The sequence below is a fragment of the Oreochromis niloticus genome, linkage group LG7 (assembly GCF_001858045.2).
Source record: "Oreochromis niloticus isolate F11D_XX linkage group LG7, O_niloticus_UMD_NMBU, whole genome shotgun sequence".
Taxonomy (NCBI): Eukaryota; Metazoa; Chordata; class Actinopteri; order Cichliformes; family Cichlidae; genus Oreochromis; species Oreochromis niloticus.
The window spans coordinates 20,515,079-20,538,647 of NC_031972.2; the positions used below are offsets into that span (position 1 = coordinate 20,515,079).

Here is a 23,569-nt window from a genome sequence, read left to right on the forward strand (position 1 = left end):
TTACTTGCTTTAAGTTCATGCGTCAGCCTTCTCCTTTTGCTGCCCGGGCCACGTTTAGCACAACAATATCGCAGAAGCAAAGACTGCCAAAGGAGCTGCTCTGTGCTACATGATGGTGCGCTTCACGCCCCATTTCCCACCAATACCCCGTCGCCCCCCCGCCTTCGCCATCTCTACCTTTTCCTCTCTTTCAGGGCCACGGCTTTGGGACAGGTCCACCTGCAGGGGGTTTGAATTGAAATGCATTGATCTCTCGCTCACTGGAAACAACCCTGTTCCTTTACGTTTCCTTTTTTCCCCCTTCTTTTTTGTATTCAGTAGTATGTAAGTTCAAGCTCTAAGCTTTGGCATCAGTTTTCAAGCGTTACTGTTACTATACTTTTTAAATTAATGATTTTTTTTTTCAGCTGATCGGGTGAAAATACTTTAGTGGTTATTTTAAACTCGGACGTTCTTCAACAACAAAAGCCGAAAGCCTAAATGAACAACTTCTTGTTAATTAAATGATAATTAAAAGACCATAAATGGAAAAACTATAAACAACAGGTTTCCTGTAGTGTAGCATCCCACCACCTGCAAGTATTCTTCCAGCTGGTGCCTCTCATGTGCTGTGTTGCATTTGCGGGTTAGAAAAAGATTAATTCCCTCTTTCTCTCTTCCCTCTCCAAGAGTAAGCATCAAAAGGCTTTTTAGGGCAGTCATTTTGTCCCTCTCCCATTCGCTCTCATTTGGCATCTTTCAGGGCACTGAGGCAGAAAATACAGGAGAGGGAGACGGCCGCCTTCCCGGTCAATTTCGGTGTTTAGTTAAAAGGAAGGAAAGTGATTGCGCTGCTCGTTTTCTCCTCACTGACAGGCGGCGAGCGGATGCCGATTAGTTATTGTATGATGATTTAGAGTCTGGTAAAGCTTTCCATTTAAATGCGCCCAGTGGTTATTTTGCATAGTCCCCCTGCAATTTGCCTCAGCTCAGGAGACATTGGCCATCATCTTGTCCTAATGCCGTGTAATTGTTGGAGGGGTGCATCGCTGGGCAGGCACGTCAGACCGCCACGCTCTTTTAGGTCCCAGCCGTGACTTTACTGAAATCGCTCCCGGCTCCCGCCAGCTGGAAAAAAGAAAAACGACAAATGTCTGTCAACGAGGACAACTTTAGTGGATTTTAGGGTGTAGACTTGAAGGTCTTATTGTGCGATGCCCATTTAGGGGAACATTCTTCATTTGAAAATAAAGCAGAAGGGGAAACGTCACTCAGAAAATCAAAAGTGGAAAACTGGAAGATTAGAGAAGAGCGAGAGAATGGCAGACACGCGATAGAGTCGGCAGATTCTCTCAGACGGGCAGAACTGCTGCTCAGATCGGTCCTGTCGTAGCATCAGTGGGGTTTTATTGTGTGTTTTTGACTTGTCAGGTATTCACTGTTCTTTAGGATGTGAGTAATTTCATTCTCGTGCCCTTTCCCACTCTTTCTCGCTGTGTTCTGCTTTTCCTCGCCTTCCCCTGTGGTGCAGGGCCACATGGGGAAAATGAAACCAAATAGAGGAGAAAAATGGAACATTGATTTTTTTCCCCCTTTTTTTGTCTTCACTCAAGTCCTGATGTCGTTTTCAGGTCTTCTTTTTCACGCATCATTCCCTCTGTTCTTCTGCTTGCCGTGTCCTGAGCTTTCCTCACACAACAGTCTCTTCATACCGTTTCTTTTCTCTTTTTGATGAGGTCTCAAGAGGTCCTAGTTATTCCTCTCAGGGAGTGAAGCATGTGAAATGGAGAGAGTGAGTGTGTGACTTTGTGTGTTTTTCAGAGTCGTGCACCAGCTGACCTGTACCTGATGACCAAGAACCCAGAAGACTCTCCAAATGTCCAAGATGTGCTGGAGATAGAGTTCAAAAAAGGTTTGTGGGCTCGCCACGTGTGTCACCTGTTGATCCCTCCATCAGTCTGCATCTGTCTTTTACCTGTTTTTGCAGTACTGTGCAAAAGTTTTAAGCCACCCATCGTTTCTTTTATGCTTTGATTCTGTTTAATTTTTAAAAGTTTTCAGCAATAGGTCTCTAGGTTTTTTTGAAGCTCTTTCAAAGTTTTTCTTTGACTGCTTTTTCACTCATTTTCAGCCCAGCCCTTGTATCTGCCCATTTTCAGAACACCGTTTTTTTAAGCCAATGATCAGTGAGTCATTCAAGCATAAAAAAGACACCTGTATTGTCTACAGTTAACAGACAGCTTAGCAAAGAAACTGTTTTAAATGGTATATTTGGGTGCTTTGTTACTACCAGGCTCTGGCAAAACACATAATTTGCTGCAATTTCTTTTGCTGAATCTATGAAAAATGCCCAAAATAACAGTTTGACAGAGATGGCGCAGGATCAACACACAGAAGAGCTTTAAATGTCCTTAAAGAAGCAGAGAGAACTATTCCTGAAGACTATTTAAATACATTACAAGAAAGCTTGCCTAATAAGAAGTGTAGAAGAAGAAGAATGTGCTTTATACACTGTGTTTCTATGTTTGCACATCTTTTAATAAATTGCTGCACCTTTTTCCACAGTTTTGTTGCAAAATTTAAAGAAATCAGGGAAGGTGCAAGACCTTTACACAGTACTGTTCATGTATATGACGGATGAGTTTGTATAGCACTTTTCAACACACAGAGTTAAAAAGTCCTTCACAGTTTGAATAAAAGCGACACATTAAAGATACGTATACATGTTCCAACATACAGACAAATAATTAAGCATGGGGTCACATATTCATTCCAACATACACACAAACAGATGTAAACAATGGTCCAGAGTAAAGAGGAAAAGATTAAGGGAAAGTTAACCTGGAAAAATCTGTTTTCAGCAGCCGTTAAAAGCAAATCACAGATTTGGCCGGCCTGATAGGCTGAAGGAGGCTTTTCCAAAGTTTGGGCACCGTAGTCTCAAAAGCAGTCTTGCCTCTGACTCTAAAGTAAGAGGATGGAACAGTTAGGAGACCTTGATTCGGACATTTGAGAAGTCTGCTGAAGCGATGATGTCTCAGTAGCTCTGATAAAAGAAACAGGGGCCTGTTCATGTAGAGCTTCATATGTTAATAAATTTCACTGGGAGCCAGTGAAGGGAAGGAAGAAGGTCTGTAATGTGTGAGAATATGTGTTCAGCAGTAAACGGAGACTGGCTAAGGAGGACTGAGAGATGCACGTCAAGAGCGAGTAAGAGTAATCGAGGGAGGAGAAGATTAAAGAGTGAACTAAAAATTCAAGATGACTGAATGACAGTGAAGGCTCGATTTTTGTGATACTTCGGAGGTGAAACCTTTATCATGCGAGTTGAAAACAGACAATTCAATTGACCTGTTGCCATTTATTTGATGAAGAATTGAAGAATGGATGTGGTGATGGAGGACCTGCAGAGGGTTGGTGTGACAGATGAGCCACTGTGGTGACCTCTAAGAAGGAGGTGAATTATATGAAGGATAATCACGCAGTGCTTTTAGTGTCATTTCTTTGGCCTCTGCCTTACTTTGTGTTGCTCCATCAAACCTGGAGACATTCTGTTGCATGTCATGCATAAACATTAAAAAAACGTGTTAAATTTAAACATTTCGGAGCTTCTGTTAATCATCGTTAAGAGGTCGGGTCCACTATCGCTCACTGTCCACTCCAGGCCGTACCTCATCTTGTTACTTAACACTGATGGTTACAGCTGTAGGGCTACAGATCTGAGGCTGACTCAGCTGCACTTTATCACCATTTCTGACCACCCAGTCTTATCCCTAACCCCTCACAGCATTACTTGGTCCCAAGCTGCCATGTTTGACCCGGGGGCACACACACAGGCCGGAAGCATTAACTCCAGCTAATACATTGAGCCCTGAGGGGCCAGGGGAATGCTCATTAGATATATTGCTACAAGGCTCAGGGTGAGTAGTAGAAAGTGTCACATGTTTGTGCAAAAAGAAAACGGCAAGACACATCCAAGCCTGGGGCAAATGGCACAGATGTCCCTTCGTCGTGGTTCCTCAGTGGAGGTTGAACTACGGCAACATCAATAGGCTGAGGAGACACTAGCGCCTCTGATTGAACAGACTTAGTGGGCAGCTTTACGAGCTATAAGCTATAAGGGTAATTTAGGGGAAGTTCAAAAGTTTAGCGGGAAATTTTAAAGAGCAAATGAAAATGCCTTTCAGTGGATCTGCAACGACAATGGATACCCCGATCTCTCTTTACCAGTTTCCCCCAAAGAAATGTTTAACTCCGAAACAAGTTGCTCGGCGTCGGTTATCTGGAGATGCTTTTGTAAAACAGCGATGCTCTAGTAAAAGCCCGGTCTGGTTTCGCGGGCCCTTTGCATGCCTGTGCTCCGTTTTCACACATATTCTCTGTGCCTTTTATTGAGCGCTCTATGACAAAAGCTGTTTTAGTTGTCCACACAAAGGCCCAAGCCTACTCCTCCCTCTGAGCACAAGATCAGCACAAGAATGTTTCATTTCATTCCCCCTCCCACCTTTTCATCCCTGCCTTTCTCACCAAAGTTTTCTCACTGATTAAAAAAGAATATTTAACGACAGGAACCTTTCTACCCCCGTCAAACGCTCCATTCCCCCAATCCTCTCCCCTTTTTTTAAGTGAAAAAAAAAAATCATCCCTCCCTCCTTTCTTGCCAAAGAGGTAAGGAGGAAAAAGAGACACAGAGGAAAAATGTAAAGCAGTAATTTTTCCTACAACTGTGTCTGCACTCCCATTGTCTGCACTGTTAGGCCGCAAAAAAAGAAAAGAAAAGAAACTGAAGAAAGGGGATCATGAGTGGAAAAATACCCCCTCGGTAAATGATAGAACCCGAAACAGCGCAAGGACGAAAAGAGCCGACCCCTGCACTCCCATGTTCAGACGCTCAGCTAATTTATTTAAACTTTTAATCTAATTATTAAATATCTAGGAGAGGGCACGTTTTAAAAAACACACTGCCCTCTCCACTCTTTTTTCTTCTTCCTCTGCTTCTTCTTCGTCTTCCATGGGAGCCACCGTGATTCCCGCGATATGAGAATGGGCCGTCAACAAAGCCCTTGTCTAAAAAAATTAGCCAAGTCCCTCACATGTCAGTCCCATTAGAGCTTAGTAAACGCTAGCTGAAAAGCAGAGAAGTGCTGCTCTTCTCTTCAAAGCTGTTTGACTGACAACTGCAAGCACGCTCAAGTGTGTGTAGGCCTCGGGATGGACAGCGCAGCGGATTTCGTCCTGCTTCCTCCTTGTGTAGTCTTAAAAAGGATATATACCCCCCTCCTTCCACCTCCACCTTTGGCCTGCATTGCTTTATCGAAGGCCGCGAATAAACAGGTCTGTGACAGTGATTGATGCGCACTTGGGTTAAGTGTGCGGAGAGATCGTGGGCGTTTAAAGAGCAATAGGAAGATGAGTGCAGGTGCTTTAGCCTCCAGCACATGCGCAAAACACACACAAGAACTGAGAAGGAAAAAAAGCTCAGAGCCAAAGAGAGTATGGGTAACAAAGCTGCGTGTGTAATTGAATTAGGTAAAGCCAGCCCACAATTTCACAGCTTTCAAATGAGAAGGGCCTTTGAATTTATTAGCCCTTCTCTCCATCTCCTTTTGTAATGGCTTTCACTTTTAGCTGGAGACTATTTATTTGACTGGCTGAGATAATAAGCACTTGTCAGCAGATTTGATAAACTCTGCTTTGTTTTTGTTTTTTTTCTATTTGTTCAGTGAAAATTAATGATTTGTTTTTTAAGCCATTTATCCAAAACTATTTAAAAAAAACCAGGACTGTGAAAGTTACCTTTGTAACTCATGGTTCTTTGACATGTTTCTTGTGTTTTTCAGCATTACATTGATTTATCAGCTGCCTGCTTTGCTGTAGTTGTTCTTTGTTGTATCAGAAAAACACAGAACTTGGATATCAGCCTATAGATAAAATTTTGTTCTGTTTGAATCTCAAATGTAAGAAAGCATGATGTACAGGAAGGATAACGGCCTGCATCAAAGCTATTTTTAGTTACTATTTATAATTTTGTTTCTATGTTGGTGTTAAAAAAAATCATTTTTTTAAATCAGTATTTTATTCCTGCAGGTGTTCCTGTCAAGGTGACCAATATGAACGATGGTATTTCCAAAACCACAGCACTGGATATCTTCTCATACCTCAATGAGATCGGGTAAGCATTTTTCTGTGGCTTCAAAACAACATGCTGTAAGTAAGCCTCTCTATCAGGATAGTGTCCTCAGAGGTGGAGCAGTGGTTAAGTTTACCACCTCTAGAATGATGTGAGTCTGTCACTGCTGGCCCTGGGATCAAATTCCACCAGTTTTCCCTCCTGTGCGTCTCTTCCAGCCTCGTTTCCTCTCTCTGCTTTCCAACTGTCAGCGTAAATGAGAAATACTAAAGGTGAACCAGGCGACACCACAGAACAAACTGTTTTCCTCTGCTGCTTTTGGGTTTCAAGGTGTTTCCTGTGATTTTTATTTTCCACACACTTTTTTTCTTTAATTCTGAACTTCAGACCTTCAGACTGTTACAGATTATCTGTCTTTTACATAATCTATAATGAATTTGTACAAACTACTACTGTTACTAATGCAGCACATTTGTATTCAGTCTAAGCACTCACTTTTAAGATGACCCCCCCCCACCACACACACACACACACACACACACACACACACTCTGATTAATACATCAGGGGCAACTCTGGGGTTCAGTATCTTTCCTGATGATGCTCAAGATGCAAGCTGAAGGAGCCAGAGAGCAACCCACGTCTCTGATCAGTGGACGACATGCTCTACCAAGCAAATGCATCATTGTGCGAACAGTGCCTCAAATCTGTAGCCAGATGCTACAGGTGTGTGCTTTTATTAAACTTGTGCAATGATGTTGATGATGCATTCCTATGATTGCATGATTGGTGTGCATCTACCCAAGATATTTTGGTTTTATTTGAATTCTTACTGCTCTTTGACACAACCAGATTTACATAGTAGTGCATTTCAGGACTAAAACATGTAATTCTACTTCAGCACACAGCATTCATTGGGCACTCTGAGTCAACATTTCCCACATAAACGACAGTCAAAAAGTAAAAAAAAAACACCCCTAAACAATAGCTTTATGTGGGCCACATTCAACAAGGTGTCATTTTCCTGTAGTTGCTGTAGAAGCTTTTCATTCAGTATTAAGTAGCTGTGGGCCAAAGGGTCTGCAAGAATCACTTGTAGTAATTTATCGATCTCTAAATAAAAGAGTTTAACTTCAGACACAATAAACATTTATGGCTTATTCAAATGTTTTACGCCTCCATTGCTCCACATTTGTAGCATTATTCTGATAAAGTCACAGCAGACTGAGATTGTGCCAGACACAGACCTGGTTTCTGGAGCTCTATTAGCCCTCTATCCTCTCCACTGGAATGTTCCAGATTCCTGACAATTCCGAAAGAAAAGGGAAATCTGATAACAATTAAAAACACCTAAGTGTCAAGTGTTAATTTAAAGATCATGAGTAGGTCTTTTAAACTATATATGACCATTTAATATTTCTACATTTCATTATCTGTTTCTTATTATCTCTTTCTCCGCCTCCTGTCTTTCATCTGCCTCAGCCATCATTGCTCTCTCTCCTCCCTCATTCTCTTTCTCATCACCTTCAGCCTCAGCCAAGACTCCTGAACTCAAGTCAGGGGTCTAACAAAAGAAAATGTGGGTAAACATGCTTATTTATTACTGGTACCGCCATAGTTAGTTACTGCAGATCCCACATGCAACCCTCCGGACTGGAGACAACAGTATATGAAACGACAGTGAATGTTTTTCCAGGTAATGTTAGGCTTGAGTATTTTAAAAATCACCTTTTCCCTCTGATAAATAGTTTGGTTACATTCTTACATCATATTAGAGTTTGTTCAATAAGTGTGTGAGCCACTTCAAGGAAAGTTTCTCTAACAGCGGCTAATGGCAGCGCTCACTGACAGAAAAGTTCAGCATAACTTCAAAAACTCACCTCAGCATTGCTGTCATCAGATAGAAGTGGGATTCACTGTTTTACAGCCTCATTCAGAGTAAACATGGACACCTGGTACAATACAAGCTGAGGTGAACAAACGACAGGCTGTATTCACTACAGATGAACTCCAGCTAAAATGTATGAGGTGACTCGGGCAGGTGAAAATGTAAAATATTGCAAAATATTTTTTGCAATATTTTTATTTCTGATTTATTGCTAAGTGTTGATATTATTCAAACATGTTAAAATATGTAGTGTGCACAAATATATTTCACCTGGAGAAACATGCCGGCCGGCCGTGGCCATTGTTAGAGAATGCATAGCAGCTGGCTGAGCATGTTATTCGTGGACTTTTATCGGCAAAAAAGTGTAACAAACATTTTCAATCAACAATTTCCACCTGTTTTCTGCAGTAAGGCCCAAAATGCCACACAGATTGAATAGACGGGAATTTCAAGGTCAAGAAATTAGGAAATTGGCACAGCACTTCTTCCTTTTTGATGATCTAAATAATTTAGGAGTTTATCCAACAGACTTGTCTTTATCTCTTAGGGGAAAACACGGAGTGGGCCGGATAGACATTGTAGAGAACCGTTTCATCGGCATGAAGTCCCGAGGTAAGACTTAAAAATGTTTTGTTCTTCTCTTTTTTGTGCCAGATTCCCGATTCCTGACTTGCTTGAGCAATAGTATCCACTGTAAATGCAGTAAGACGCATATATTTGCACTTACTCTGAACTGCCTCATAGTATTTTAATTTTACATGCACTGAAAGCCTTCCTTTCAACATCCAGAGCTTTCATCCAATTTGCAGTTATTTTACATGAATGCTTCAAGTGTCACTTCTGCTGTTCTACTTCCATAAAAGTGGGCCGGGTGGCGAGCACACTTCTTAAGAGAAATGTTTTTCCTGTGGTTCACCTGGAATCATAGACTCCAAAGTTGCTTCCATTCACTTATGCATGCACACATACAGAAAACACACACCGTGAAGAGGAAAGGTGCACACGCTCCACTGGATACACACAAATGCACAGTCGATCACGTATCTGCACACACATCGCTCTAGGATGGGGGTTTTTTTGTCTCTTTATCTTCGGCATCAGCAGGCAGCTTGAAAAGCTCCTTTGTTAGGTCTCTACATGTATTACCACAGCAAATATACAGGGCCAGCGAGCAGCCCTGGCCTTGCGAGACACGCTTACACAAACTGTCCTCTTCCTCCCCGACACTATGTGCTATGATTGGCAAATTGACTGACCAACAAACTGTGGCTGTGGCGCCACTTGGCAGGTAGAAATTGGAAAATGGGAAGCCCACTTTTCTCTCCCCTCGACTGAACAAAAGATCAAAGCTGTTTCCTACACTGAAGCAATAGGAAGAGGTGGAGCAAGAGGTGCCCGAGTGGTTGAATAACTACCATCAAGTGTTCACGTTGCTGTCCTCGGAAACGGCACTCGCGTTAGCACAATAGAAGATGGGAGGAATTGAACGGGGACATGTCATTTGTGTTGGGTCATATTTATTTGTGTGGGGTCAGGGAGGCGGCAAGGATTGAAATGGTTTGTCAAGAATCTTGTCACTGTGCTACAAAGCATTCACCAGCCTGTGTGCCAGACTAACATTTCCCTCCTGTCAAAACACTGTCAGACCTCTGACCAGTGCACCCATGATGGCCTCAGCAAAAGCGGTTGGAAATGGCCACATCTTTTGATGAGCGGGCCGCCTCGTCAAAGACTGCTGTCAGACATCAAAATGCTGGCTCTAAAAATACTTATAAAAGTTTTTTTTAATGTCTTCATCTGAAGAGTCCCACCAATAATTAACCAGCTCATCTTGATCTAGAAGATATTTAGCTTTATTCGCTTACTTGCGCTACCTGTTTATGCTCAGCTGACAGTTTGCCTGAAGGGTCAAAGAGGATCAGCTTAAAAAGAATTCCTGTCCTGAACCCCTGCAGGCCTGCAGCCATGGTTAGCATACCTGCGCTGACTGTATAAAAAAGCTCAAAGCCACTGGATTTTCTTTCTTTAAGCCTAACTAAACTGCCACAGTTGGGGCTTAACCAGATAGCGTTTCATTGTTTCCTACTCTCCGTGAAGCTAGTTCTGTTTTCGGAGCACTTAAGCCGAGTTGTGTTCGGGGGCAGTTTTAACTCATTTATCTGATCGAGCCTAGAACGGAAATGTCTTTACGTGCCCTCCGTGGCCCAGGATCTCCAAAAAGCCACAAGCCGCTCTTGCTCAGGCGGCAGCCTTTTTGAGGCTTTAGACAATTAGCGGCGTCACTAGTGCTTTGTTTTTGTTTACCTGCCGGCACAAAATAAATGCTTCTCAGATCAGCAGTTTTTAGGCTTGTACAGATTTGGGTTCGGACGCTCAGGAGTTTGGAAGAGTTTAAGTTGCATTCATCTGTTAAATCTCAGGAAAGAGCTTTGAAGCCAGAAGCACATCACACAAACTGTAGTGAAGTGTCTGTTAGGCAGCGTCGCTCCAATCGAAAGTGCGCTTGCCATTCAAATTGACAAAAGACATGCGGAACCTTGTATTGAATGAAAAAACTGCGTTCACAGTTTCTCAAAATTTCAGCTCGCTCCAAAATTGATGGCACTGATAGAGCTTTTTTTTTTTCCTACGGTCAGATTTTGTAGCAGTTTCCTGCCTGCCCTCCTTTTGTTTTACCTGACATTTAAGTGACAGCTTCATTTCTCCTGTCATCTACCTCATCTTTTCTCCCTTCCAACCCTCCCCTCCTGTCCAGAGGGGGTAAATTGCAGGGTAGTCAGAGCCCTGGTCCAGACTCCGGGCTGGCAGGGGCCTCCTAACCTGTCATTTAACCAGGACAGGCTGATCCGTGTTTTGTGAGCACTGTGAAGGCCTGTCTGTCAGATGGCTGATGTAGCTGTTTGGCTGCAGTTAGTTCAAATGAACAGATCTTGTAGTTTATGTTGCTATGAATGGCCTATGAAGATTATGCCTTGGAAGTAATTATGTGCACTATACCAGTGCCTCTAAAAATATGATATTCATGAGCAGTCAGGCTTGTAAAGGTGCCAGCACTCTCATCTAAAACCCAGCTGAAGTCTTTTGTGCAAGTTTGACTTTGTTTTGTTGATTTTTGCTTTGGTTTGTTTAGGGATATATGAAACCCCAGGAGGTACAGTTCTGTTGAAGGCCCACTTAGACATTGAGACCTTTACCATGGACAAAGAGGTGCGGAGGATCAAACAGGGGCTTGGTATCAAGTTCTCTGAACTCGTGTACAATGGTGAGTGCCTAAAATATCTCATCTTAATTATGTTGTTTCCTCTTATTCTCTGTTTCTCTTGTGCAGTTCTTGTAAGAAAGAAGCAAACACGCTCCATGCATCCGTACACTGCTGTATGTTCAGTGTGTTTACATGTGTGTGTCGAGCTTTTCTCGGCTCAGGTGTCCTAATCCTCCCTTCTGCTCACTCTTCACCTTCATCCACATAATAGGATCAGTGCCATTACAGACTGACTACTAGGTTGCTTCAGTTATACCCTCCAGAGGCAGGAAGCACACACACACACACACACACACACACACACACACACACACACACACACACACACACACACACAAAGGTGATACTTTGAGGAGGAGGGCAGAGATTAAACCCATTGTGGGTTTAAATCATTAATAACTCTGCAGATAGCAGACGGCTGGTAGTGGGGCTTATGTTAACAATCCACCTGTTCAGCATCTGGTTTTTCTGCATTATTTACCTAAACAGTGTTTTTTAGCAGAAGACGCATTTGACACTAAACGACAGATTAGCGGTCAAATAATTGCTTAGTTGATTAAAATGAATCTAAATTCACTTGCAGGATTTAAAGAAAGCCCAAAATATTCAGAACAACTACTGGCTTACAATGACAAATCTTAAAGCGTCACTTTCACTTCACTTTTGAAAGCAAAAGACCAAAATGACGATTTTTCTTTGATTGACGATTTAAAATGATAATTCGTGTAATCTTCTCAAATAACCACTTAACAGAGCCATGCTGGCATCTAGAAGCAGCTAACCCGAAGATCAAAAAAGAAAGGAATGATTGTCTTTGAACATGGCCAGATGATGAGGTGGAGGTCAGCCTCTGATGAGAGAAGGACCCCTGCTGAGTGGGGTGTGACTGACCTCTGAACATATATAGACGTATCCCTCGCCCATCTGTCTTAGTGACTGATGATCCAGCTCATCAAAATTGGAGAAAAGAAAGGGGGACAGGAGCTTTACCTGAGACAGTAACGAGACCAGAGCAGAGAAAGAATTGTATCTCATAAAAGAGCGAACACTCAGATCTGTGTGGCCATCCATGGTTGTATTCAATAAATAAGGAAAATATAGAAAAGATTTTAAGCAGTTTAGATGTTAATTTGTTATTCATGTGCTAGTCCCAAACGTATCCATTACAAGGCGTCCTGATTCCAGGTGTCAGCATTGGGTATTGAGTTTGGCTTTACATGAAAACAAAGAAGCAACAGTGACGACTAAAATCCCCAGAAAAACAAGTTGTTTAGATCAACGTGCCTCCCAGATGTCTTTGAAAAACCATGTGCAGGTGAACTGTGGAGAGCCACGAAATTTGATCCGAGTTGGATTTTTAACACTGCATTCAAGTAAATAAGAAACAAAAACACATCAAAAGCTTCCGGGTTTTATTATAGCACTGATGTAGATCTTGGGCTATGTGATCAATACAAAAGTCAGCAACACAAGCACTTTCCCACAGTCGTGTAAGCGACAGGTAAGATCATAAGAGTACAATAGTTGTTTAATGTTTTTCTATAGTTTCCATAAAACAGGTGGACATGGCAACCATGATGACATTCAGTGGCTATTTTGGAACTAATATGAAGCCTTGAGCTTCATTTATTATGGATGAAAACCTAAGTAACCAGCTAACGCTTACTAAGCTTGGTTTGCAAGGTGCATCCGTACACTATGCGAGTGCCTCACATAAACCCTGCTATCTTTTAGTTGGTTCCAATTAGCTTACAAATAAAGTTGAAAATCCTTCCATTAAAACACTTCAAAGATAATCTCAGGGTCCAGTGACTCCAGTTAGCAGAGGTGAAGCTTAGCAGATGGTCAGCATCCACCTGTCATTCAAAGCATCCACACAGAAAGACACTAGAAGAAGAAGTAACCGTTAGTGATGTGAAGCGGGCGGGTCCTGAGTAAACCTTTTCCCACTTTTGAGGGGACCGTTTAAAGTGATGACTGATAGAAGTGAAACGTACTGCTGCCTGACAAATGAGCGAGTGCTAACTAAGCTACAGGGTGACCTTGAACAACCAATCGCGACCAGCTGGCAGCTGTAAAGTGACACCAATATATCACTGCTTTATATGTGGATGGGGATCTATAATGCATCATTTTAAGCCTTGTTATCATCAATACTGGCAAGTTATTAAAATATTATCTATGAACTACTTATAAATAGGCTGTACACATGTTTATTCATTCTCTAAATATGGGATCTTTGATATGGGACTCTATGGGGATTGACTCATTTTTGGGTGAATGCCTCGACTGGTCATTCGAGGAACTGCAGGGGTTTTTTTTTGTTTCTTGTTTTTCAGCCATGGTTTTGTCTCATCTCTCCATCTGCCTGGACGATAATAAAAACAACTCCTAAACAAACCTTTGCATTACAGGTTTCTGGTACAGTCCAGAGTGTGATTTTGTGCGACACTGCATCGCCAAGTCCCAGGAGAACGTGGAGGGCAAAGTGCAGCTGTCCGTCTTCAAGGGTCAGGTCTACATCCTGGGACGAGAGTCACCCAAGTCCCTGTACAACGAGGAGCTGGTCAGGTAAGCAGGGGATGAAATACAAAAAAGTGCGTATGTGTGTGCGTGGTTGTAAGACAGAAGTGACAGCTGTGTGTGGTGCTGCTCTGGTGCATCCACATGTTCACCAGTCGGCCTGTTATTAGGTCACTTTGCCAAAGCTCTCTGATGATCTCCACATCAGCATACTTAACTGACCCTGCCTCACAAAGACATCAGAGAAGTGTCAGACTCAGTTCCTGCAGGGCAGACCCCAGCACCCCCCCGCCCCGGCCTCTTAGCTGTGGTAACAGTGGGTTTGTTCAGGAGGGTGACCCCTGATGCCCTCTGGGCAGGCTCAGCACTGACCAAAGTGAAAACCTCCTCCATATGTCTCTCCATCTCCACGTCAGTCACACACACACACCAGTTGTACCCTAAAGTCAGAGAGCTAATGGTGTTTTCAGCCAGAGGAGAGAGGTGATTTCACTCGGCTTTTAAGAGGAAAGCACCAGCGTGTCATGCTAGTTAAGCAGGTCAGAAAGAGAGACACTAAAAACATGCCTCACACAGTCAGCCATTCAGTTCCTTAGACTGGTTTGGCAAGCGAAACAGCCAGTTAAAAAAAGGAGAAAAAATCAATACGGTGAGTGTACATTTTGTCCTGTGAAAGAGGGGGAGATAAACAGAGATTATACTGTACTCAGACCAGGCACGCAGCCAGCTTTAGTAACCCATATTGGCTTGTTTCAGTTTATTTATTTTTTTTACTAATATTCAGTTTTCACTAAACTTCCAACTCGTTTTAGATAAATTATAACTTCTCATTCCTTTAAACAGATAATTTGCTGTATGACTTTAGTTGATGAACGCTTGTGTTTTGATACGAGGCTTCATTTTATAAAGTCACATTTCTCAGCAGGGACGACACATCTGTGTAACTCAGTGTTGTGTTGCACCATCGCAAAGTCCTCGGGGCCACTGACAGATGGGCCGAGTGGTTCCACATAAAGGGGCTCTTTAGAAACATCAGCCCCCAAAAAAACTCTCACATTAGTCTCAAATTTAGTCGCTCACACTGACACACGGCTTTATTTCTTACCCACGGAGAGCAGGTTTTTCTTGATAAGGTGTGTTTTCAGGTAAAGACACACCTGTGACTACAAACCTGTCGCCCTACATGCTAAACCTGAGAATAAATGCTTGAATTTATGAGACCAAGCCGACTCTCAGGTGCCTTTCAGCAGTTTAAAACCAAAAGATATTCAGTTTCATATATACTTTTCTTTGTTGATCATATACAACAAAGAAAAGTATGAAATTCTTTATATGTGGCAACGTGAAACCAACAAATGTTTGGGTTTTTACTAAAGTCTTAAGAAAGAAGATGAAATTATAAAGAAAATAGTCATAATAGTTACAAATTGATTTTGTTCATCTTCTGGCCTCTCCTATTTGTAGTTCAAATGCAGTGCCAGCTGGACCCGCACCAGTGCTCAGTTTCTGAAACTAGTGTCAGCATTAACATTTAACAACACTGAGGAAAACATATCATACATTGCAATTTTTTCATAGATCAAAGATCTCACTGTGTTTTATAAGATCTGTGTTTGAGATACAGAATGTACATAAAAAGAATAAAGACACTATTTTATTTTAGAGGTGCTCCTGATGAGCTTTTGCTTTCGGTATGTAATTCTGTCTGCCTCCGAGTAAGAAAATAAAAACTCAATGATACACCTGAAACAGGAATATGCTTTTATTTTTCCTGTAGTTATCGGTAGCTTTCTCCAGGTAGCTGAGATGGTGGGACACTGGTATAACCAGAGTAGCTGTGAAAACTACCCAGTAAAAGAAAAGGAGCAAAAAGGGATAGTGACAGAAGCTAAAACCAAGAGTGAAACTAAGAAGGGGATTTGCTCAATGAAAAGAGCTCCAGGACTTGGGAAGGTTCAGAAGTTTCAGCTGGAATTATATCTACTAAATCAGTTAGCAACAAAGCCTAACAGCCTAATACAAAAGGGGCTTTAAAATGGGGGCAGAGGGTAAGGGTGCAGGAGGGAAGTCGTCTATTGGCACTTTAGAAGAAACTTTATTGGATTATTCTTTAATCGAGAACAATGGATAAAACAAACTGAATGAAAACTTGATCTATTTCGGTAAAATGTAGTGAACCAGAACTTTCTTAAGCGCTTTCTATTGTACAATAAAATGCATAAAATCCCCTAAAAATAAGTGTTAATACACACTCATTGGCCACTTTATTAGGTATTGCAGCACTGGGTTGGACCCCCTTTGCCTTAATTTTTCATGGCACAGATTCAACAAGGTGCTGAAAACATACTCCTCAGGGGGTTTGGTCTGAATCGACATGACAGCTTCACACAGTTGATGCAGATTTGTCAGCTTTACATCCACGATGACATGATATTTTGTTCCAGCACATCCAAAAAGTGCTCTACTGGATTGTGCAGACCATTTGAGTACAGTGAACTCATTGTCATGTTCAAGAAACCAGTTTGCGATGTTTTGTGACGTGGTGCTTTATCCTGCTGGAAGCAGCGATCAGAGGACGGGCACACAGTGATCCTAAAGGGATGGACGTGGTCAGAAACAATACTCAGGCAGGCCCCAAAGTGTGGTAAGGAAACATCAAACACACCAACAGGCTGAACCACTGATACAAAGCAGGATGGATCCATGCTTTCATGTTATTTACGTGTAATTCGGACCCTACCATCTAGGGCTGCTCAATTAATCGAATTTTAATCTCGACTACGATCTGGGTTTTCAACGATCATTAAAAATGACTGAGCCTATTATTAGCACCTCCCTCGTGCTTTACTCTCGCGCTGCTCCGTGTGGCAAATCGAGAGCACCTCTTTGCGTTTCGAACACGCGTCACAACAATTAAGAGGACCCGAGGGAAGCTCGGAAAGCTAAGCAGAAGTTATTTGGAGAGGAGAGGATAATGGCTGCTGAAGAAAGAATGCCGTTGGTTGAAAAGAGAGGTAAAACGACTTCAGTGGTGTGGAAACCAATGTTCCCTCTAAGCTGCGCACGTGCGCAATTGCGCACTGCTGGCACGGTCTCTGCGCACAGAAAATCTGCGTTGCGCACAAAAAAAATCTAACCTGAACTGAAATTAAAATTAAAACTTTAACAATTCTGTTTTGCAGTGTTAGTCAGTAAGTGACTGGCTGCTCCTGTATGGGATTAGAACGATACCACCTTATCCTATAGTCCAACCAATAATGCGATTCACATTCGTATATACGCAGCCAATCAACGTCGTTGACAGGCTATGACAGCGTCCTTATGTGCCGACACCGGTGTTTTAGCTAGCAAAGCGGCGTGGCTGATGTGCAGTGAAGCCACATTAATGACAACGTGTACAACCATTGGAGATGTGAGCAGGACAGACGGAAAAAGTGTGGACTTTATACCAGTTTTTAAATTGTGTTGATAGGCCACGTAAAACCAGAGTTATGATAAAAATATATGCAATGTTTGGTTTTCTTCCTGAATACTATCGTTGTTTATATTTACTGCGGGAAGAAACGGTAAAAACGGCGTTTTATAAGGAAAACGCTCGAAAGCACTCTCCGCCTGTGAGCAAAAACAAAACCAAAAAACCCCACCCTTTCCTATTGGTCGAAAAAAGTACTGTGTCGACCAATCAAAAAATGATATGGCAACGTGGCATCTAGTTGTTAAGAAACGGGGGGAAGTTTTAGGAGTGACGGCGGTGTTGTGAGATGTGAGAGATTTGAGACGTTTAGCGCAAATCTTGTGTAGTTAGTGTGTAGTGTAGTCTATAGTTTTGTTGTGTGTGTCAGAACAATGAGGCGACTGCTGAATGTTACAGGTGTTACAGGAGTGATACAGCTCCTGTTGTCAGGCCTGCAGGTATCAGGCTGTTGTTCTCCTTTATCTCATAGTGGACAGAAATTATTTTTTTGGAGGGGCACAAATAATTTGTGTGGCATCAGATTTGATGCAGAACAGCTGATTGTTCTGTAAATAGTTTGAAATGTTTATTTAAAAACGCCTTTGCTGCATGAAAAAAAATAAATAGCTGCAAAAAACTTTGTTGTTTGCCAAACTGAGTAGTAACTATATAATTAATTGCCCAACATTGGTCATTATATACTGTATTTGGCAGACAGAGAGTTACAGGACTCTCTCCCAGACCACAGACTCATAATACAAGTTAGAGCTTTATGAACAAAAAAAGAAGAAAGAAAGTTGTGTTTTCAAAATTGGAGTTCAAGTTATTTTTTACTTCCAATAGTGTTAACATACTACACAGGTCATGAACAGGATTTTTTAAATTTTCATTGTAAGTGGGCTAAAGCAGTTAATTAAAAGTAGTCTAACATAAATGTAAATGCTGTAATTTGATTATTTTAATAAACCGTGTAACTTGGATGGATTAGATGCTGGCGTGACCACAGTGCACACGTCTGATGTCTCTCACAGTGGTCCAAGGGATCGCTCAGGGAGTTTGTGTGTTCGCTCAGACACATGAAATATTTGAGGGAACATTGGTGGAAACATTATGGGTTCGCGGAGTCAGACGTGGATCAAATATTGTGCAGTATTTTGAAGTTCACTAAACACAGATGTTTACATTTTTCATTTATTTTTTATATTGCAAACATTTGCACTGTAATCAGTATTTGCACACTATTTTATATTATTTTTTGACAATCTTTAAAGCCATTATTCAATACATTGTTATTGTTAAATAAATATCGTCAAATAATCGAGATCTCAATTCCAGTGAAAATAATTGTGATTATCATTTTTGCCATAATCGAGCAGCCCTACTACCATCTGAATGCTACAACACAAATCGAGACTCGTCACACCAGGCAATGTTTTTCCAATCTTCTCTTGTCCAATTTTTGTGTGACTGTGAGAATTATACCCTCAGTTTCCTTTTACTAGCTGACAGGAGTGGGACCTGGTGTGGTCTTCTGCTGTGGATTCAAAGATGCTCTTCTGCATAACTTATGCTGGTGTAGCACGTCTTTTTCATGGTTCAACATGGTGTGTGTTCATGTGAATATCTTGGTTGTAAAAAGTGGTTGAGCTACTGTTGCACTCTGACCTCTGACATCAACAAGGTGTTTTGAGCCAGAGAACTGCGGCTAACTTCAACAGGTAGATTTGACCATGGCTACATGCCTAGTTGCGTTGACTTGCTGTCATGTGATTGGCTGATTAGATTTTGCTTTAAAAGCAATTAACTGAGTGTACCTAACAAAGTGGCCATGCCAGACTTGTTGGAATGTTTTCCAGGTTCTACAAAACATGTAACACTACTTAACAACACGGTAATATGTCATCGATATGCAGCAATATAAAACGAGTACTTACTTATGTATTAGATGACAAGCTTATTATGAATTACTTCTTCGTTGCCACTGACAGATGGATGTACCTGACAGTGATACACCTGGAAGCAGCAATCTCATACACACACACACTCACGTATTTGCCGCTACATGAAAACCTGTCAAAATCACACACACACACACACACACAGACCAGATTAGGCATGAAACCCCCGCAGACATCCTGTTGGCTCTCCACAGGCAACAGTAAACGGCGTCATTAACACAGTGGTAATACAGCCCTTCGCCGCACCCATCTGAGACAGAAATGTCACCCTCCTCGCTCTCAGCAGTCTCCGCTCTCAATTAGACTGCAGGGTTTCTTAAAGGAATACACAATCACATGCTTGCAGACACACAGGCACAAAGTGCTGTATTCTTTGTGGCCACTCACTCATAATGGTGTTCAGGTGCCGGGCAGGGAGCCTTGTATTGAGAGTTGATGATTTAGTTGTCGGCCTTTCTTTTTATAGTGTTTATCCTATCATTTGTTGGCAATTTCCTCTTTTGCTAAGTGCTTTTGAAGAATGAGTGCAAGCTGTACACGGGGAGTTGGGGGTGTCATAGAAGGAGAGGACTCAGTAAGGGAGTGTATTAAACACTGCAGGTAGAAACTGCTGTAATTACACAGCACACGGGCACTCTTTGTGAGACACACTAAGAAGAGATGACTACACAACAAGCAGCCTCGACAACATGGGACAACGCACCGCCACAAGTTATAGATTTACTACTTTTTCACAAGAAGTGGATAAACTGGAAGACAAACAGCAGATTACAAAATCATCTCAACACTTAGCTCACAGTTGATATGATGGGATTGTTTGTAAATGGGTTATGTGCGTCTTTTGTGTTCTTGTATGCGTGAGCGTGTTTTCATTCTGCTGTATTGATGCGCTTTCATTCGGGACAAGCAACTAAAGAAGAGCATTCAGAGGAAAATCAATTGGGACACTGTTTCAAAAGATTATCAATGATCCAGTTATCCCAGCGGTTGATGAGGCTCTGTCTCTCTTTATGTTCACGCCAGTGACGGCAAACACGTCAATCAGTTTGTTACCCCAATGTCCTCTAACTTTTGCATTTGAAGATTGCTCCCTGTTGGCTCACCTGCTTCTTTTCGGACTTTTTGTTTCAGCATGGACGTGCAGGGAGACTATGACCCGTGTGATGCCTCTGGATTCATCAGGATTAATGCCGTCAGGTTAGCCTTCACCTTAAAATCCAAGAATGGCTGTTTATTAAAGCCAGCTCACACCTATGCTTCATCCTTCTTTATATATTTTTCTTCCGCAGGTTAAGGGAACACCACCGCTTGCAGGGTTTGTCCAGCACCAAGCAGTAGTTGGTGTCAGTCGTGGAACACCACCTTCTTTTCTTATTTTCTCTCTCCATGACGTATTACACACCAACAAATTTTAGTCTTTGTGCCTCTAGTATCTACCTTATGCCTTATTATGTAGTGTTGGTTGTATTAGCACAATAGGAAGCACATCATTTTCATAGTTGGAAGCAGACATTCACACGTAACAGCAGGATTGGCTCACTCCAAAATATGAACCATGGATAAACTCTTGATATGTATTTCTTAGTATTTGGTTCCCGGGAATTTTCTATTCTTAGCATCATTATTTTAATACCATGAACTGTTTGTATTCAAATAAAAAGGGGTGAAATGTCCTTTTTCTCTGTTTCTCTTCCACTTTTTGGTGTTTCATTATAAAAAGCACAAGTCATTTATGTCTTTGGCAGACTGTGTATTTGCTTTTTTGTTTTAATGCATGCCTGTTTAAGTCTTGGGGCCACACTCTGTGCCCCAAGGAAGCCGTGTCATATTTTACAATATGCAGATGTAGGGGGAGCGCTGCAGAAGTGAGCATAATGGTTCAGTGATAGACACTGAAGTGGAAGTGATGAGGCCATTTCTGAGCTCAAATGGCACAAGTCAGATGGAAGGAAAACCAATTGAAAACCAATTGGACGCCACAAGCAAGGCATCCCCACGCTTACAGAACATAGGACAGAGGTAGGAGGGGGTACTGTAAGGTTCAGTTACAGCTTTTTTCCTTTTTATTTAAATTGGAAAGTGGTACATTGGTTAGCACTATTGCCTAATAGAAAGAAGTTCCTGAGATCAAATCTAATCTGGGGCCTTTCTATGTGGACTTTGCATGTTCCCCTTGTGCATGTGTGAGTTCTCTGCAGCTAAACCGGCTTCCTCCCTCAATCCACAGACATGCATGTGGTTAGGTTAATTGGTGATTCTAAATTGACCGTAGGTGTGAATGGAAACGGTTGTCTGGCTCTGTGTGTTATCCCTGCGACAGATTGCCGACCTGTCCAGGGTGTACCCTGCCTCTCGCCGTGTGACAGCTGGGACAGGCTCCCCTGCAACCCTCAATTGGATAAAAAGGAGAAAATGGATGAAAAATTGGAATGCTCTTTTGGATGACCATTTAAAGATCTGTGAATAGGTGAACGTGGTGCACTGTCGCTCAACAGGAAGACTTGAACGGGAATTAACAAGATTAGGCAGGAAAATCTATAAAATTAGCTTTAATGTGGAGATTAAGACATTAGGGAACAAAGCTACAACTGTACTGCTGAAAACATGAGTAAAATAGGTATGTATGCTAATGTGGCGGGTTATTGTTGCAACAGCTTTTCTGAATCAACTGAAATGTGGCAGCAGATACAAAGAGCTTAAGATGTTGATTTGTATTGTGTATTGTGACGATATTTTGGATATGTAGTGCTAAATAGAGAGAGGGTGACAAATTAAAGGAAATACTGACTTGTTGACCTCATGCCTTTGCCCCCTTGCAGCCTCGAAACTCTGAAGGAAAAGGTCCTCTACACTACATTTCATTAAACCAAGGTTCATGTTATGCCATGACAAAGCAGTGAAGAGCATTTCTCTTCAGTTTGAACTTTCTGGTTGACTTTTTTAACCTGGATAAATGCAGCCTGTTCAAACACCATTACTGGTATAAACCACTGTGGTCTAAACAGTCTAAAAAAAAACACTGTCTAAGCTGTTTTAAGAGATGCACTGCAGCCCTGAACATTTCTATTAATCACACAGCAGAGGTGCACGTGAGAATGCAAATGTTAGCTGGTCTTTAGCCTGTCGGCTTCTCATTATAAAGTCTGTGTCATGTGGGATTGCACTAATGTGTGAATGCATCTGAAATGGACCATTTGGGTCCTGCATGTGGAACAGCTGTGGAAAACAAAACTGCAAAATTCATGTAAAAAAAACAAAAAAACAGCTTGAAAGTCTTTGATGTGCAGTCCTTAAGCATATGCTTGAACCCTAGATTGGCTTTGAGAACCCTTAAAGGAAGATGTTACTACACTGAGTGATGACCTCTGCCCTGTGAAGAATCATTTCTATTCTGATGGGAGTTGTCTCTTCCAGTATGATAATATCCCAATCCATAGAGCATCAGGCCTTCAAAGTCAAAAAAGCACTCTCCCTCATGATAATAGAGGCTTCTCTTTCTCCGTTTTAGGTGTTTGCGATTTCCTTTTATGGTTAGATGTAAAAATGCCGTAGCTGTTTCTCTTCTTCTTCCCTAGTTCCCACCACTGAGAGATGTCAGTCCCGTATCGAAGTGCTGGGTACGCTGTGGGCCTCATATTAGGGTCCACAGGCACAGGAGACCCCCCGCCAGGTCTAATGGGCAAAGAGGAATTCTCGGACCCTTTCAGTCCTGCAGCAGCCACTCAGCCACTGCACAATTACACGGCAGGCATCTCAGTCTTTGCCTGGTCAATTACCAGGCAGTCCCTGCATTTACTGTTGTGCGCACACAGGTTGTAAGATAATCAGTGTCCAAAATTGCCCGGTTAGAATGAAGGGATGGAAGGAGAGTTATTCAGATTAGTCAGTCAAGCTGAAGGGGTGGCAGGAGGGATGGGGACACCTATCAATCTCAATCTGGCTTCAGTGGTTGGAGAGGGGGAGGATTGTGGTGACCTTTCTGTTTTGTTTCTAGAAAGATATGATCCTGTGAAATTTTTTTACTGATATAATAGCTTGCATGCATTTTTTTTAGGAATTACAAGATTGCATATTAAAGTTTTATTTAGGTGGATACTGCTCTAATCAACAACTCTACACGTGTGTGTGTCTACTTACTTACCGTATCACATGTCATATCCCATCCGCCATCCCCTCCCTTCTACCTGCCTGCCCGGCCAAGCAGGTATGAAAACTGGCCCACACCTGACCAAGGGAATTAATCATCCTTGACCCTGGACCAATTACCCCTCATTATCCACTGTGTCTCCCTCTCAGGGGAGAGTTGTGTGACAATAGTGTGACATGAAAGTCAGCGGTAGCACAGGACCGATGGACACTCCTAATGGACACTTCT

At 42.1% G+C, this 23,569-nt stretch overlaps 1 protein-coding gene across 1 annotated transcript in view; it reads left to right on the top strand.

The window, feature by feature from the left end:
- The window catches only part of ass1 (argininosuccinate synthase 1), a 32,256-nt gene extending 11,389 nt beyond the window's left edge, over positions 1–20,867 (top strand). The window contains exons 9-15 of the mRNA XM_013268308.3: positions 1,801–1,891; positions 6,067–6,151; positions 8,545–8,609; positions 11,128–11,259; positions 13,674–13,830; positions 20,326–20,391; positions 20,484–20,867. Coding sequence (XP_013123762.2) covers positions 1,801–1,891; positions 6,067–6,151; positions 8,545–8,609; positions 11,128–11,259; positions 13,674–13,830; positions 20,326–20,391; positions 20,484–20,532 — 645 coding nt within the window. The 3' untranslated portion in view covers positions 20,533–20,867. The remainder of the gene's footprint in view (positions 1–1,800; positions 1,892–6,066; positions 6,152–8,544; positions 8,610–11,127; positions 11,260–13,673; positions 13,831–20,325; positions 20,392–20,483) is intronic.
- Positions 20,868–23,569: the final 2,702 nt, after the last annotated feature.